The 17,032-nt window shown below is 39.3% G+C and overlaps 1 protein-coding gene across 1 annotated transcript in view; it reads right to left on the minus strand.

Moving 5' to 3' along the window:
- Positions 1-17,032, minus strand: part of Csmd1 (CUB and Sushi multiple domains 1) — a 1,555,368-nt gene that overhangs the window by 1,056,721 nt on the left and 481,615 nt on the right. The window contains exon 3 of the mRNA XM_051170014.1: positions 12,971-13,083. Within this exon, the coding sequence (XP_051025971.1) occupies positions 12,971-13,083 (113 nt within the window). The remainder of the gene's footprint in view (positions 1-12,970; positions 13,084-17,032) is intronic.

Raw genomic sequence — 17,032 nt, forward strand, 5'->3', positions numbered from 1 at the left:
AGAACTGTCAACAAGGCTAGAGGATACCACTTCTCTGAAAATCCAGGTGGGTTCTCTACTGTTCAGAGGAGCTGAGGAGTGAGCCCAAATGGAAAGGCAAGACTTTCAAGGCCTCAGTTATACCTGAGAGGCTACTGGCAGTTGGTGACCACTAGAAGAGGGACAGTCAGATTGATTTTGTTTTAAGGGTGTGGCTCATGGTAGGTGGTCCTTGCTCCATTGGATGGCTCTGCATCCAAATACATATGGGCAAAGATAGCTGAAATAAATTGTCTATTTTTTTTAAATGGCATGAAGGGGGGCCGGGGAGGAAGACCAGGTGAGGATGTAAGGTGGGAATGATTAAAAAAAAAAAAAAGACACCATAAACATGTATAAGAATTCTCAAAGAATAAGTTAAAAATACATTCTTTAAAATGAGTGAAGTGAAGGAAGGGGATGAACAGTGTGCTTCCCAGGGAAGACAAAGACTTCCGGGTCTAGTGTCAGAGTAACCCTGTGGCCACAGCACCTGTCTTTACACATAGGATTTTCCTGGAGCACCTCCTCCATCTAGGTATATCCAAATATCATCTCCAGTTTCTTTCCAGGCAAGGATGGAGTCACAGCTTAACAAACCCCCAAGGAGGCTGGGAAATGAAGCTGTGGCCTCTCTGGCCCCAGGCATAGATAGCCTTGCTCCTTTAGGCAGGTATATGTCAGAGTAATGGGAAAACTCTCCAGGTTTCAGAAACAGTGAATGCCCAGCTGTCAACAGTTTAAGGATAGAATGAGAATTTGCATAGACACTATCATTTTTAAAGCTGTGCTAGAGCCCCTGTAGTTTAATAGGTGAGATGGCAAATTGTTGGGAAACTGAAAAGGGAGATAAACAGCTGCATTAAAAGTGACAAAAGTGTACAACTTATAGTATGTTGCAGTTGCTACCTTGGCAACAATGTAATGCAGCATTCTGCCATGTGTGGACGTCGTGTGCAATTCTCATTAAGCTCCGAACACACGGTGCTAATTTTATACAGAAGCACAGGAATGGAACGTTGCCTCATTTGTTTTTCAGAAGTGGCTAATAAAATGTATGAAATTAATTAGAGAACTTCTCAGAATTACAAATCTGGTGAAGCTACAGTCATCATGCAGTGTGCCTATGCCCATGATTTTGTGGAGCCAAGATTTCCTTCTAAAATAAAGTGAATACATACTTTCTGATGTTCATGTCTGTGGTGTGACATAGGGGAGGGTTCTGAGCTAGTGTGAAGGCTCAGAAACTGAAGCCACAGATCAAGAGTGTTTAACTACCCCCTCCCCACCTCCTGAACACACACACACACACACACACACACACACACACACACACACACCACACACACAGGCTGACAAAATGCCTGGTGCTGAAATGACTTTAGCTTCAGTTTCCAGTTTCTTTTCCTCCCACACCCTGCCAAACTGCAGGACTCTCAGATGTCCCACACACCAGCTGTCCTCTTTCCTCCCCCTCTCCTCGCTAAATGCAGTATTTCATCCCAGCATTCTAATATTTAAAAAACATGTTTTTTAAAAATATATGCCTGACTGGAAAACAAAGCCTAAGCTGAAGATGTATTTGATTTAAATGACAACCGAAGCTGTGTCAAGAACAGATACGTCAGTGTTATGTTACCAGATGAACCTTGTGCATTGGTGGTGTCCCCTCCATTTTCCCAAGGGTATGAAGGAAGCACAAGGTCATCACATCCCAAATTCACACTTAGTATCAATAAGGAAAGGCTTAAAACAAATGCTGAACCTTCCTGAAAAATCCTGGACTCTGTATATTTCATGTTAAACATATTTTAGCTCATTCATTTAAGTCTCCATAATATTTCTCTTGCTGCTTGGACTTGAACACAGAACCTTGTACATTTCAGTAAAGCTTTCTGTCATCTTGCTACATAACTAGACTACATTATTAGCTTTCAAGGGAAGGTTTGGAGAATGAAAATAATTGCATAAATTTCAACGGAGGTAAAAATTTCATGCCAGCTTCTCACAATTCTGATCAATGTTTGGACAAACACAAAGGAATTTCCTGAGACTTCCACTATTCTGATCAATATTGGACCAAACATAAAGAAATTTTCTGTTGAGACTTCCATTACTCTGGTTAGCCCTAAATGTTGTGCAGTAAAATACACAATTAAAATGAAATCACCAATCTAGCTGGGGAAAGCAGAAGACACCCCAAATCAGCCCCCTTTCAGCCTATGAGACTCAGAGAGGTCAGGCCCATACCTGTTGTCAAATGGAATTACAGGTAGCAAGTCTCCTGTTATCTTCAAGGAAAAGGCGAGAAATAAAATAAAACGGGGAATGTTTGAATAGGCTTGGACACCTTTCAAAATAGCAAGCCTAAAGTATGTACATGTGAAACCCAGTGACTCTGAACCTCGGACCCCAGGATCAACAGTGAAAATGAGTGTACATCATAGGAGGAAATGTACAAACAGATGTGAGTTAGAAATCCTGTGGACTGAGATAAAGATTCTGTAGATAAAGGAAACATTTCGATTGCCTTTTAGTTAGATGTACACTTGACATGGAATTTGCCAGAACAGGATGGTAAAGCACAGTTTAGGATGTCCCTGTCTAACTATGCTTATCAGCTGAGTATATTCAATTTAGTTTGAAGATGCTTTATCAGATGCCCTTTAAATAGTAGAGACTTCTAATTATCACATAAAGTAGCATGGACTTGATTGACCTGTGAGACTCAGAGTTTTATCTTGGTCCAAAAATCCAGTACTTATTTTCAGCATGATTGACTTGTCCTTTTTCTTGCCAGTGCACAATGCCCATGTCTTCTTCTCACCTGACTCTCGTTGATATCAATCTCGTGCTTTTCCTCCTATTACCTCAACTAACCATCTCCAGCTAGAATCAAGTATGGGAAGGCACTCCTTCCTGTGTCAGGGACTTCTACCTTATATTATTCTTATTTTGAGAAGACAGAAATGTGTGGATCAATAGCAAGACATCAGCAGGGAGAAAATACATGAAATTAGAGGCACAAACAATGGTGACCTAACCTTGGCCAGGGAACACAAGAAGCTGGTTGATTAAAACAGTCTATGACATTCAGCATGTCAGCAGGCACATGGAGTCTTTGAACTCACTTGGAGACTTCTTTGCAGCCTTACAAGCCATGTGAAACAAACAGAAGCATGGAGGAAGAGAAGGTAAAACAATCTCACAAGACACTGACACCAGCGAGGACACCAGTGCAAGAACAGCAGCATCAAAGGCTACCACACAGGTCTCACTTTACAAATGACCATACCACATCTAATGAGGACCTTCCAGGCTTTCCTCTGCAGAAGTGACAGAAGCACTTAAGCCAAGGGAGTGACCTGAGACATGTGCTACACACTCATTTTACAAATATGGACACCAAGGTAGTAAAAGGTTACATAACTTTTTGAGTGGCCACATTTACCATGGACGTGAAATGAGATGAAACCCAACATCAAATCCCACAGCCTCACCCACACGTACAATTTAAATAATGAAAAAAGAACACTTTCCATCTCTAGTGTCACAACAGCCAGAGCTCGCTGGTGTTTAGATGCAGAAGGTGATCTAATTGCCACTAAGGACAAAGAGAGATGATGGGGGAGAGACACACATTCTCAGCTGCATAGAAGATGCATTTGAAATGGTGGTCAATTTTAATTTTCAAACACTGCCTGTGATTATGCATTGTTAGACATTGTTCATGTGTCCATAGAGAAGGTGGAAGCAATTTGTCTGAGACAGAAACGAGTGCTTAGGGGGAAGTCAACCAAAACAGCAAAAGGCAGCATCATGAAAGACGAGTGTTTTCAGGGGTCAAATTTACACTACAGTCACAATGGAATATGTTAATAGTGTAAGAAATAATTACAAGTTGGGGCTAGAAGGATAATATACGCCCATGCTTATGTGTTGCTGTGGGATGATACTGAGGATTAATCTTCTACTGAATCACATTGGTTTTTACTGCATCTTTTAATAGATTCTTGCTATCAGTGAACACAGGTTTAGTCAGTACACACTGTTTTCTCTTAAATTAAAAAGAAATCAAATATAGCATTAGTTTGGGTATTGATTAACTCAACCATTTTTTAAAAAAGACTGTGTCAAAGTACTTTTAATTACGTGGCCCCACTTTTTATGCAATTTCCAGTTAAGAGTCAGAGGTTGGTCCACTCAAGAATATTATTGCTCACACCATCTTCAGAAATCTCTGGCTTAAAGGTTTTGTTTTGTTTTGTTTTTTTCTAACAATGTCAGTTCTTGTTATAAAGAGCTGAGGGGTGTACATTTACAGAGGGCAAAACAAGCCCAGGCTCTTCGTCATCACTCTAAGCCCAGTGGTAACTGAGGTTCACACTGCAGGCACCATGCTAATGCTCCTGAATACTCAAGCAACTATGAGGGCTGCAGCATAGCCATGTTTGCTCTCAGGAGCAGGCACAAGTGCAGGCACACGCCACACACCACACGCCGCACACCACACACCACACAGCTGTGCCTACATGCTTCTGCAAGCATCATCAGCATTTCCCCTAAGCTGCTTTGATGCAGCAGACATCCCAAAGACCCCAGGATGATGCACACACAGAAGACAAAAACTTCTTCTCTTTAAAAGAAAAACTTTAAAGAGCCTTTTCTGATGCTTCAGGAAGAAAAAGAATAGGAAACATGAATTCTTATGCTCCATATTTGACCACCTCCCCTTGGTGAGGAGGCCTGGTGGCACTCAAAGAAAGAATAAGCAGGCTACCAAGATGAGACTTGATAGCTTATGACCATATAGTGGGGGAGGAGGTCCCCCTCAGTCTTAGACCTAGGGGAGAGGAATAGGGTGAAAGCGGGAGGGAGGGAGGAACAGGAGGATGCAAGTGATGGGATAACAATTTAGTTATAATCTGACTAAATTAATTAAATTAAAATAAAAAAGAATAAGGAACAATGGAAATGTGCACGCGTGTGTGTATGTGTGTGTACATGTATGTGAATGTGAGAGTGAGAGTGGGTACGTACATACACAGTGTGAGCATTTGAGTACGCAAGTGTTAATGCATGCTTGTACATGTGAGTATAAGTGTACATGTGTATGTATCAGTGTGTGTCTGTAAGAGTATTAGCATGCTTGTTTTCAGTATGCACATGTGTATGTGTACATGCTCATGAGTGTACATATGTGTACATATGTATTTATATACATGCATTCATGAATGTGTGCATATACATGTGTGTATGTATGTGGTGGTTGGCAGGAGAAAGGCCAGTGTCTCACTTGACCTTGCCAGTAGCATCTCTCCTAAAGAACTGATGGTGGGCTAGTTCTGTTGAGACAGAAATTAGACATTATAATACTGAGTTGATTTTCCCTCACCAGGTAAGTACATATGACAAATGTCTGAAGACAAAGTTCACAGTAATAAATTACAGTCTATAGGGACCATAGTAACTCCATTGATGTTAATGTTAACTATTTTTCCCACTGTGTCATGCATGAAAAAAAAACTGTATTCCTATACATGCTTACTTGGTAACAATGATCAGATAAATTGTCACAGAGTCATAGATCACATGGCGATCAATGGAGTATTCTGGTCCTTCACTAGATTAGATCTTTTCAGAGTTTCATAAAGTCTAAAAAAATATGTTGTATTTTCCCAGAGAATCTTGTACAGTCACAAATTCGAGCATGAATCAGGTTGGTAGCAGCTAGAGGTGTTTTAGAACTTTAAGGCTAGAAAGATCAAATAGATGGAATTTATGTCAGCTCCAGAAAGATCAGAGTCATGGCATTGGTGCCATAAGGCCACCCACTCAGGGATGACTCCACTGGAGGCAGATGCAAGCTTGGGGCTCAGGCTCTAATGCTGGAGTGGACATGGCTTTCCTGTGGCTCTGTACTTTCTGGGAGCATGGGGCTACACTAACTGTTTTCACCATTTCCGCATTCACTTGCTGTACACCAGACACAGATGTACAGGACGCCAGGAGCCACAGGACACCAGGAGCCCCTTTCCACAGCTGCATTCTTTTGAATTCTCCCCATCTCCTCTTCACATAACCCGGCAGTCTTAAAGCTGAACTTTCAGAAAGAGACATCCGTGCATTCTTCAGTCATCAGGGTCCCAGAAGTTAAGGTCATCATTTGTTATTAAATATTCCCTGACTAAGGTAGAATATCGATCTGGACCTCTGTTGATTAGCACATGGAAAAGGGTCTGAGCACTCCAGATGAGCTTCTGCAATAGTTTCAAATACTCCTGCAGAACCTGGGACATGTGGTCCTAATATGCCTGCTGTTGAACACCTTTGCCAAGGGAGCAGAGGTGTCTGAGTTGCAGGGAACAAAGCTGGGGAAGCATCAGCTCTGTCCACCTCCTAGAACTGACAGGGGCTGTCACCCAAATGAGGCTGGTGTGGCCCACCCTCCCCTAAGTCATAAGAAGGAAGTGGCTGGGAACTCCACTCTGGCTGTAGCCTTTCTGTCATAATCTGAACCTGGCTAAAAGGATGTGCAGGCTACAGAAAGATGCTGTTTTCCCCCACACAATCATATTCCTCAGATAGGGTCCCTAGCTCCTGCGCTGATCCCTCCTGGTGTACACCATAACTCTGGCTGAGTCCGATAATCACTGTCTGCAGATATACACATCACCGGGGGTTGCCGAGAAAAGCGAAGTGTGGTACATGCAGGGCCACCAGTTAGCTACTCTTTATATTCCTAAAGTCCTGGGGAATACTCAGGCAAGAAATCTTCCCTTGAGAGATATGACAGAGGGAAAGCTGGGCAGAGCCAGAAGGCAACATACAGTGCAAAAACCCCAGCCAGCCCCAAAATGGGCTGCCTTATCAATCCTGGGAACCACAGGACTATGCTGTGACAAAAGCTATATGAAAATGTCACAGTTTTGCACAAAGTGACCAAGCGATCCAGTGAATAAGTGGTTAATTTGGTGACCTGAGCTATGCAATTCTGCACAGATTTCTTGTGTTTGTATTGTAGACTATAGAAACACTTTGTTTTGTTTTTAAAGATTTTCAGTGGTTGTATACAAACTATGGGTGAGAGTTACCTTAACCATAGAGAAGATTCAAACTATATCCTCAGCCATCATGCTCACTAAGCGGTTTCCAGGCTTTAAAGAAAATGAAAATAATAGTTGCCAAATGAAAATAGTTGTTAAAATTAATTTAAAATTGATATACTATTTAATTTCTCTTCAAATTTCTACTTAACAGTCACACCTTATGAGTATGTGGGAGACTCTTGTTTCTTGGATACATAATATCGTAATTTTTAAAATATCAAATAATATTTAAAATAGGACTTGCCTCACACAGTTACTTTTGTGGTGGAAATGCTCAAACCCCACATCTCCAGTTATTTGAAACTTTTACTATATATTTCTGGCCATAGTTAGTATATTACACCTCTTTCTTGTGCCCCCAACTTCCTACCTGTCTGGCTAAATGCTGTTTGTCACAAGAAAATATCTGTTACAGCTGACTCTGTGCTAAATGCCCAAGATTCGTATTTTAGCATCATCTGTTACTCCTAAGAGTGCAGAGAAGCAAGGCCTGAAGAGAGGGCATATAAAGCACCTTGCAAGATGTTGCAACTGACATAGTAGAGATGCAGGGGTCCCCGGAGAGGGGAGGATAGTCCCCTCCTGCACACATTTTGCACATTAAATCAACTACTACAAAGACAGATGCTGATAAACAGGCACAGTAGAATCCTTTATCAACAAGGCTCCACCCTGTATTTCACAGTGTAGTGAAAAGAATCCATCTCTTCCTTTAAGGCTCTAACTGAGTTTTCTGTCTCAAAGGTGAGACAGTAGAAACCCAGCTCACTGCCAGGGTGTTTGGGCAGGCTAGGGATCCTCTCAGCTTGAGCCTGCCATCCCTCAAAACCAGCACTACAATCCCATCTTCTTTCCATTCACACACAATCCTCAAATAAGATTTCTGTTTTTCTCAGTTTCCTTCCACATGTTTCTTCCTCACCAAGAAAGAACCTTTTACCATCTATGCTTCATCAAAAACTCCATTCAGGACCTGGCACCAACAGGTATTTATCTCTCGAGCCTGTGAACAACACTTCAGGATGTAGGAGCACAGATGAAGAATCCCCTTGGCCATGAAGGACTGAGATCACCCACTTTTGCCCTCTTCTGCTAAAGCCTCCTGACTGCATAGTGGTACTGATCACTCCTGGTCCTTTCTTATATTAGTCCTTGGGAACCTCATTTGTTTCACCCTGATTTTGATTATAGTCTGGTGCTGCATAGCTGGCAAATGCCCAGAAAGAGTTTTGTAAAAGAAGGGCCTCTAAAAATCCTACATTTTAAAGAGTGCAGTGCCCACAGATGCCAGAAGAGGGCATAAGAACTCCTTGAGCTGAAGTTAATGGTACTGTGAGATGCCTGATGTGGGGTGGCACTCAGAGGAAGGACAGCAGGTTACTGAGAAGAAACTTGGTACCCTATGAGCATATACAGGGGGAGGTAATCCCCCTCAGGAACAGTCATAGGGGAGGGGAATAAGGGGAAAAGGGGAGGGAGGGAAGAATGGGAGGACACAAGGGATGGGATAACCATTGAGATGTAATAAGAATAAATTGATAATAAAAAATTTTAAAAAAAGAACTAAACTTGGTTATCCCATCCCTTGTATCCATTGAGATGTAACAAGAATAAATTAATTAAAAAATTGAAAAAATAAAACCCTGGTTTATTTAAAAAACAAACAAACAAACTAAACTTGGGTCCTCTACAAGCAGGAAGTGTTCTTCATCACCGGGACTTCTCTCCATCCCTGAAAAATGAATTCTTATGTCTACCTATCAAGTCCTGCTCATATCATATCTTTATAAACATGAATATATTGTGCAGGGATACTGTGTGCATGTGTTTGTGTTTGGTACACACAATCTCATTGCTAATATGGAGGATGGGCAATCCTCGGGAATTACAACTTTTGAAGGCAGGTAGATCTGCACTTAACTCTGCTGCCACTGAGAAGCACAGTGGGATTCTGAAAAATGAAACTATTTCAGTTACTGCTCCATCAGCTTTAAATGAGAGTAACAGGTAATTTTACTTCACTTGCAGAATCTTTGTGAGGATAAGATTAGAAAATGCATTTAATAGCAGTGTACAATAATAGAAGGATCTATCAGCGTGACTATTGTCCTTCTATCTACCTCAATTTCTATCATTAGCTAGATGTATCTTTATCTCTCTATGCACGGTATCCATCTATCTATCTATCTATCTATCTATCTATCTATCTATCTATCCATCACTTATCTACCTGTCATTTATCTATCTATCATCTGTTTGGTATCTGTTATATATTGATCTTGCTGTGATTATTCATTATCTACTGGTCTATCTATCATGTATCTCTAAATCTATCTACCATGCATGTATTTACAAATCATCTATCTATGTATTTTATCACATATCCGTATAACAATAATATACATCTGATCTCTGTGTATCTATCATCTGCCTACCTATCCTTCATCTATTGATGCCTCTTTCTCTCGACCATCTGTCACCTACTTATATCCACCATCTATTTGTCTCCTACCTTTCTTTTCATCCATCTACTCATTTATATATCTTTTCGTTACTGATGTATCTATCCATTACATATCTATATATTTAACCTATGTGTCCCCCATCTACCATCTAACCATCTCAGAGAGGCATACACTATAGCTGTTAGATAGCATTTAATCTATAGAGACATTTTAAAGCAAAAACAAATATGTCAGTTCTTACAGGGAGGTTTTAGAACCCCCTATAAGCAACATGTAATCTTATATCTCACTAGGAATTTATTAAATAGAACTATATAAATTGTTTTGTCCATACATTACTGGTTCTTTTTTTTTTTTTTTTTTTTCCTTTTTTTTTTTTCCTGTACTTAGTACTTAAAATCCCTGGATTTTTTATTCAAAAAACCTAAGCTCATTTGATAAAAAGACCCAAAGGGGTTTCTTTGAATAAATTTAAATATTCTATGTGAACAAATTTAGGAAGAAATTTATCAATATTTTCATTAGGATTACAAAGTTAACTTCAATGACTGAATGCATTAATTGGAATATTTAGCTTATTGTTTCCACATTTGTTATGTAGCTTAATATCACCATGAACAAATAATAATTTACATAAAATACTTATTTCAAAGTACTGCCAAAATATCATAAGTCCCATGCCTACATTAACACCATTGCCAAGGCTAACATATTTTGACAGATATTAGAATTTTGGACAATTTACTCATTCCAAGCCAGTGAATATAAATTAAAATTTTAAGCAGCAATCTGATAATACTAAGGGTTCTAATTTAGGAAATCAGTGCAACTTTAAGAACCATGGAGAAAGGCTTTACTAGTTGATTTTAATATTTTTTGGGTTTTTGTTTTGTTTGTTTGTTTGTTTTGTTTTGTTTTGTTTTGTTTTGAGACAGGGTTTCTCTGTGTAGCCTTGGCTGTCCTGGACTCACTTTGTAGACCAGGCTGGCCTTGCACTCACAGAGATCTGCCTGCCTCTGCCTCCCAAGAGCTGGGATTAAAGGTGTGCCCCACCACACCCAGCTTGATTTAATAATTTAATTTAATTTAATTTCTATTAAAGATCTTGGGTAATATATTAACATTATTTTTGACTTTTTAGATAAACATTAATTAGATTGTTTTCTTGATAGTGTGTTGTCTCTTAAAGCAGCTCTTATTAGAGAAGAAAATCTAAATTATTTAAAAATGAATGTAAAGAACACACTGAAATCTCCTCTCTATGTCGTCCTGACCGACACAATAGCCCTGCTTCTCTTCCTTCAGTTATCTTTTTCCTGATCTACACACTCCCCAAAAATTGCTTTGGTGGGTGAGAGTTGCCTCCCATTCCTGGGGAGTTGAGTTACCACTGAGGTGAGGAACTGCCAGTGAGAGCTGGGGTATCTTCAGGATAGCTTCTCCCCTCTGGACTCTTCTATCAGGTTGGTAAACTTTATTTTTTATAGACTCATAAAACACCTCCAGTTTTTCAAAAGTCTTTGATGTGCCGTGTTAAGTAATTATTATATTCAGACATTAAATAGTGCATACAACTGCGGTTTATTGACAATGGACTTGCATATTTGCACGCATATTTTCTTTTAAAATTAGACTTACATTTATTGGCAATTATCAGGTAAATTATTAATCATTCAAAATCTAACTTACAAAAACATCCTCACACATTCTAAAAAGCATATTCAAGTGGGCATATAGTCTATGCACTTTTCTAGTCATATTTCCTTATTATCCAGATGAAAACATAAAATACTTTCAACAGAGAAATTTTACCAATATGTTAAAAAACTGTATTATTATCTATCATGACAAAGAGTAAAACTCGCCGCAGATCAGGAAGGTTTGATGAAAAGGGGCCCTTGGCAACCACTCAACTCCAAAGGTTCCTACATTAGCTACTGGCAATTGATCAGTACACAGAGTACAAGCATTGGCTTTGTTAGGAAAAAGAGAACTGCCAGGGTTGGACACATTGTCTACCCTCTGAAAAGATATTTTCTAAAATGTAAGAGTAAATATGCCTCAGAATGAGCAAACACTCACTGATGTACAGACATTACCTGTTATGCAAAAGACTATGTGATTCAGGGCTCAAAGGAAGATGTCAGGAGCAACTGAATTGAAAGTTAATTAAACCATTGACCATAAATAAGCCCCCTACTGTCCAAAGGCTTTTCTACTGTTTGACAATCAGTCACTTGCTCAACAATGTTTAACCATCTCTCTAGCAACTGATACCAGTTTATAGGGAAGTATAGTGATCTCCCAAATGAGTCAGGCAAAGCAAGCTGGTATCTTCAGCATCATTGCATTGGTCACTTGAAATAGAAAGACTGATAAGCACTTGTACCACTCCACAGGGTTATATTATATTATATTATATTATATTACATTACATTATTACCTGTTATAACCAGATAACTGCATTGCAACTAGGTTCAGTTAAACAAACCAAGCACAAGTTTGAACTTTACACAAACAACATGCATCCACATGTGCTCAGTATCAAAGCCAACCAGAGACATACAGAAATCAAACCACATGTGTTATTGAGAATCGGTGGCCAACGGCTCCACCCACAGTTTACTCTTCTTAACTGACAGGCTCCAGAGTTTACTTGGATTATAAATTATAACTCTTATGTACACATGAAAGAGAAGATTAAAATCTCTATGCCAAATTCACCTAGACACACCTTCGGCTACACACTTACAGGTACCAAGATCAATTACTCAAATCTAACCCAGAGACATTCATTTTCTCTGATAACATGCATGCCTCTTCTGTCACATTTACACCAAAACACTTCAAAAGTCACAACCATGTCCTAAGGTATATAAACACAAATCTCAAGCCAAACACAAAGGTAAAATTCCACCTCTTTTCAAGAATCAAACAAGGGTAATGCCTCATTAGTTTCTAAATTAAAAATTTTCAAATTTGGCAACAATCCCTCATTTCATGAGACCCCCTTACTGAAGCCCTAGTGAGCAGTTGTATGGCCAAGCAAAGGATTTTATTAAAAACCCTTTTAATTTAAAAACAAACAGTTAACAACAAAGCAGCCCCACCAATTTATTTATATATGTAACCTCAGAGGTTACCATTGTGGTCAACAAAACAATATAATTCATAAGTTCAGACCAATAAAGGAGAACTTCACTAGGTTTTCTGCTAGCTTTTTTGGCATATATAGAAGACAGTGGTGTATCTCCCTGACAATGTATTAACGAACAACCAAGTACTTCCACCATAAAACACATCTGCACCCCCATCATTATCTCGCGGCAGCGTGTTAGCAGACATGGGAGCAATGTGCCCAGTGCAGTAGCCTCCTACCTTCATACATGGCCTTGAAACCCTGTGCGCTCACTGCAAAGTCCGTGGTGAACCAGAGCGTGAGGATCGAGCCGGTGCTCACGATGGAGGAGGGCAACTGGAATCCAGACAGCCTGGATGCAAAAGAGAGGTGAAGAGTCAGAAAATCCTCAGTTAAATGTGGATGTGTTAGAGATAAGTGCCCAGGTTTGCAGGTGAAGCTGGCTTGCTGAAGTTCTTTCACACTATTTTGTTTGTTTGAGAGAGGCTTTATTGTGAGGCCCAGGATAAACTTAGGGTGGTCTTTCTTCTGTCTCAGGCTTCTGAATCCTAGGGATACACATAGGACGCCATCTCCAGCTTTGATTATTCTTAATTATGTTACCTTTATCTAAGTGAGGTCATCAAAAATTTAGGTAACCATTACACAAATATTTGATGCCAACATAAAGTAAATGCCAGTGAGCAAAGGATTTGTTTATATCAATAACTTTTGAGAAAAATTCTTTGTGTGAGACTTGTTCACCATTGTCTACTGCAGAAGGAACCAAGGCTAGACAATGACTCCTGTGTACACCATGTAAGAAAGGACATCCCGTCCATGCTCTTGTGTTCAGTCTGCATTTCATGGCATCTGTTTGTTCTTGTATTTACTCCAAAGAAATGTTGGTTTCTGTAGAGGAGAAACCATGCGCTTCTCATTGCACACAATGACACCCAGTTACCTTCCTCAGAAGCCACATCATTGATCTTAATATTTATCTTTGAAGGTAAACCATTTGGTTTGTAACACTTGTTTTTCAGCCATCGGTATGCTTAAGTATTTAAAAAATTAATGTCAGGAAGATTGAACTAGTGACTACATATGTGTAGTACTTTGAAAAAACCAACATATTTTTGCAGGGTCAAAAAAGGAAACTAGAACAGATTATACCTCATGTAATTTCACAATTAAAGGAATTGATCTGTAGATACATGCAGTAGTCGAGCAGCGTGTATACACTTGGCAATCCCTCGGAAGGCAAGCATATGTGCTCCCTCTGCAGGAGCGATTCCAGCTTCCCAGTTAGCCTGCACTGTTAGTGACCCGATCACAGCTGTTGGGAATTATAGAATCAATGGTCTGGATGGACTCAAGATGACCTACTATTACCAATAACAGCATGATAATTATGATAATTTATTAATAAGATGACAAAAGTAACAAGCTTAAAAAATAAGACTATATTCAAATTAAAGATCATTATACAAACATAGATGACACTTATTTTGATTATTATACAAACAGGGATCACACTTATTTTGTTTTTCATTATTTTTATTTGGGTTAACTTTTAAAGTTTTATTTTGTTTCATTTAGAATAATTAACTCTCAGGCTAAGAAATGATTTAATCTGCAAAGTCTTTGCTATGCAAACATAAAAACCTAGGTTCAGATCCTAGCATCTGGGCAAAAGCAGTTGTGTGCTCTGTAATCCATGTGTCAGGGCTAGGAAGAGGTACATCCTTGTAGCTTACTGGGCAGCAAGTCTGACCATATCCATGAGCTCTAGGTTTACAAAAGATCCCGTCTCAAAAATTAAACTCACAGATGCTTGAGAAAGACAGCCAACCTTGACCTTTAGCCTACACGTGCATGCATAACATGTGTACCCAAATATGAACATATATACATATATATTACACACACAGGGTAAAGTCAACTATCTTTAAATCTTTTATTATGTATTATCATAGAAGGAAAACTCTCAATTTCATTCTAGTATCATAATAATATAAAAACTAGGTAAAAGACACAACCAAAACCAAAACTATAGGACAGTATTTCTCCAGTGGACACACAGGTGCTAAACTCTCAATAAAATACTTAAAAACTGAATACAGGCATATCCCAAAAATGTAATCTGCCACCAAGTTGCTTCCATCATGGTGATATGTGGATGGCTCAATATATGTAAATAAATAAAAGTAATAAGTCAGATAAATAGACTTAAAGACAAAAATCACACAATGATCTCAAGATACAGAAGAGCCTTTGATAAGACCCAGCATAGTTTGACTATAATAGTCCTGGAGAGCGCAGGCCTGGGGAGAACATACCTCAACCTAATAAAGAACATATATCACAAACCTACAGCCAACAACCAAAGCAGAGAAAAAGTCAAAGAAATACTATTAAATCAGGAAGAAGACATTACCATCCATTATCCATACACCTTTTAAATATAGAGTGAAGCGTTAGCAACAGCAACAAGGAAATTAAAGCAACACAAATGGGAAAATAAATCAAATCAGCTCTATTTGCATATTGTATTATATACATAAGAGTCTCAAAAATTCTGCAAAAAAAAAAAAAAAAAAAAAAAAAAAAACCCAGAAAGCAATTTTTTGCAGTAATTGCTTATGAGTTAATTTTAACTAAAGTCTAAAGGAGACAAAATATGCACATGTGTATGTGAAAATGCACTAGAACACATGAAGATAGCATACAAACAAAAGCCCATACCAGGAATATTTTTGTAAATTATATGTAAAATATAAACACTATGGTCCTAAACATAATGAGGTAAAGAAACAAGGAAAGCACAAGCTGGATTTTCAGAGCTTGTCTTATAGCTAAGGAAGTGAAAACTACCTGATACAGATCTACTGAAGGGCTAACCCACGACCAGTGGATCGAAACAGGAAGCATGATGTGGACCTCCAAGAACACACATGACTTCTATTTTTAAAAGGTTCAAAATCCAGTCCATGGGAAATGCAACAACTGGGTTTTCAAAACCAAAAGTTGTCCTAGGCCTACTTAACGGTTCTATAATACCATGATCCAGAATTGTAAACCCAAAATGTAAAATTATGCAGCATTTAATAAAAACAGGTCAACTCCTCAAGCTCAATAGTATGGGAAGAATATCTATGTTTTATACCATACTTATCACCCAAGAGAGGAAAAGCTAATAACTCAAATTTCATAAAACTTTCCTTTAATAAAATACCCTATTAAGAAAATGCAAAGGCATTCTGTAGAGAAGATATTTGCAAGCCAATTCTCTGGACAAGCTAAATGATCTAGAATATATAAGAAATTTAACAGTAAAAACAAGCAATGCAATTAGAAACTTGGCAAAATACAAAGGAATCAAGTGCTAGTTTGCTCTTTGCTGCTGTGATAAAGCAAGAACCAAACCCAACTTACACATCCCACTCCACCATCAAGGAAAGTGAGGCCAGGGGCTCAAACTGGAATCCAAAGGCATAAACTGAGGCAGAGGCTATGGAGGAACATGGCTTACTGGCTTTGACTCATTTTTAGTTACCCTTTTTGTTTTATAGCCCAGGCCCAATTCCCTAAGGATGGTGCTGCCCCGCTGTGGGCTACATCCTCTTATATCATTAGCAATCAAGAAATTGGGTAAGGATAGAGGGACCCAGAGGATCCACAAGAAGACCAACAGACTCAGCTGACAGTGGGCCATGGGGGCTCACAGAGACTGAACCATCAGTCAAAGAGCATGCATTGACTGGATCTAGGCCCCCTACACATATGTAACTGATGGACAGCTTGGTCTTCATGAGGGTCTCCTAGCAATTAGAGTGGGGGCTGTCCCTGACGTAGATTCTATCACTTGACTTTACGTCATGTTCCCCTAGCTGGGCAGCCTTGTTGGGCCTCAGTGAAAGAGGGTGCACTTAGTTCTGGTACAACTTGATATGCCAGGTCAGTTTGGGGGCTTGCCTTTTCTGAGGAGAAGGGAAGGGGGAAAGGCGGAAAAGGGTGGGAGAGCAGGGACCCAGAGGGAAGGAGGAAGGATGCTGTGATGGTAATGTAAATAGAATAATAATTAAAAAAAAAAAAAGGACAAGAGGAGGGGGGGAATGCCCCAAAGACATGGCCACAAGCCCATGTGATGGTGGCAATTCCTCATCCTAGGTTTGTCAGATTGACAAGTAAGATTAGCCATCACAGATCACATCACCTTGGAGACAGACAGATTGCAAGCAAGTTGGCACAAATATGTATTATGCAACGTCTAGTCACTAGAAAGTGTGATTCCAGCCAGTAAAACCTAACCATGTTGCTAC

The sequence above is a fragment of the Acomys russatus genome, chromosome 27, assembly GCF_903995435.1.
Source record: "Acomys russatus chromosome 27, mAcoRus1.1, whole genome shotgun sequence".
Lineage (NCBI taxonomy): Eukaryota > Metazoa > Chordata > Mammalia > Rodentia > Muridae > Acomys > Acomys russatus.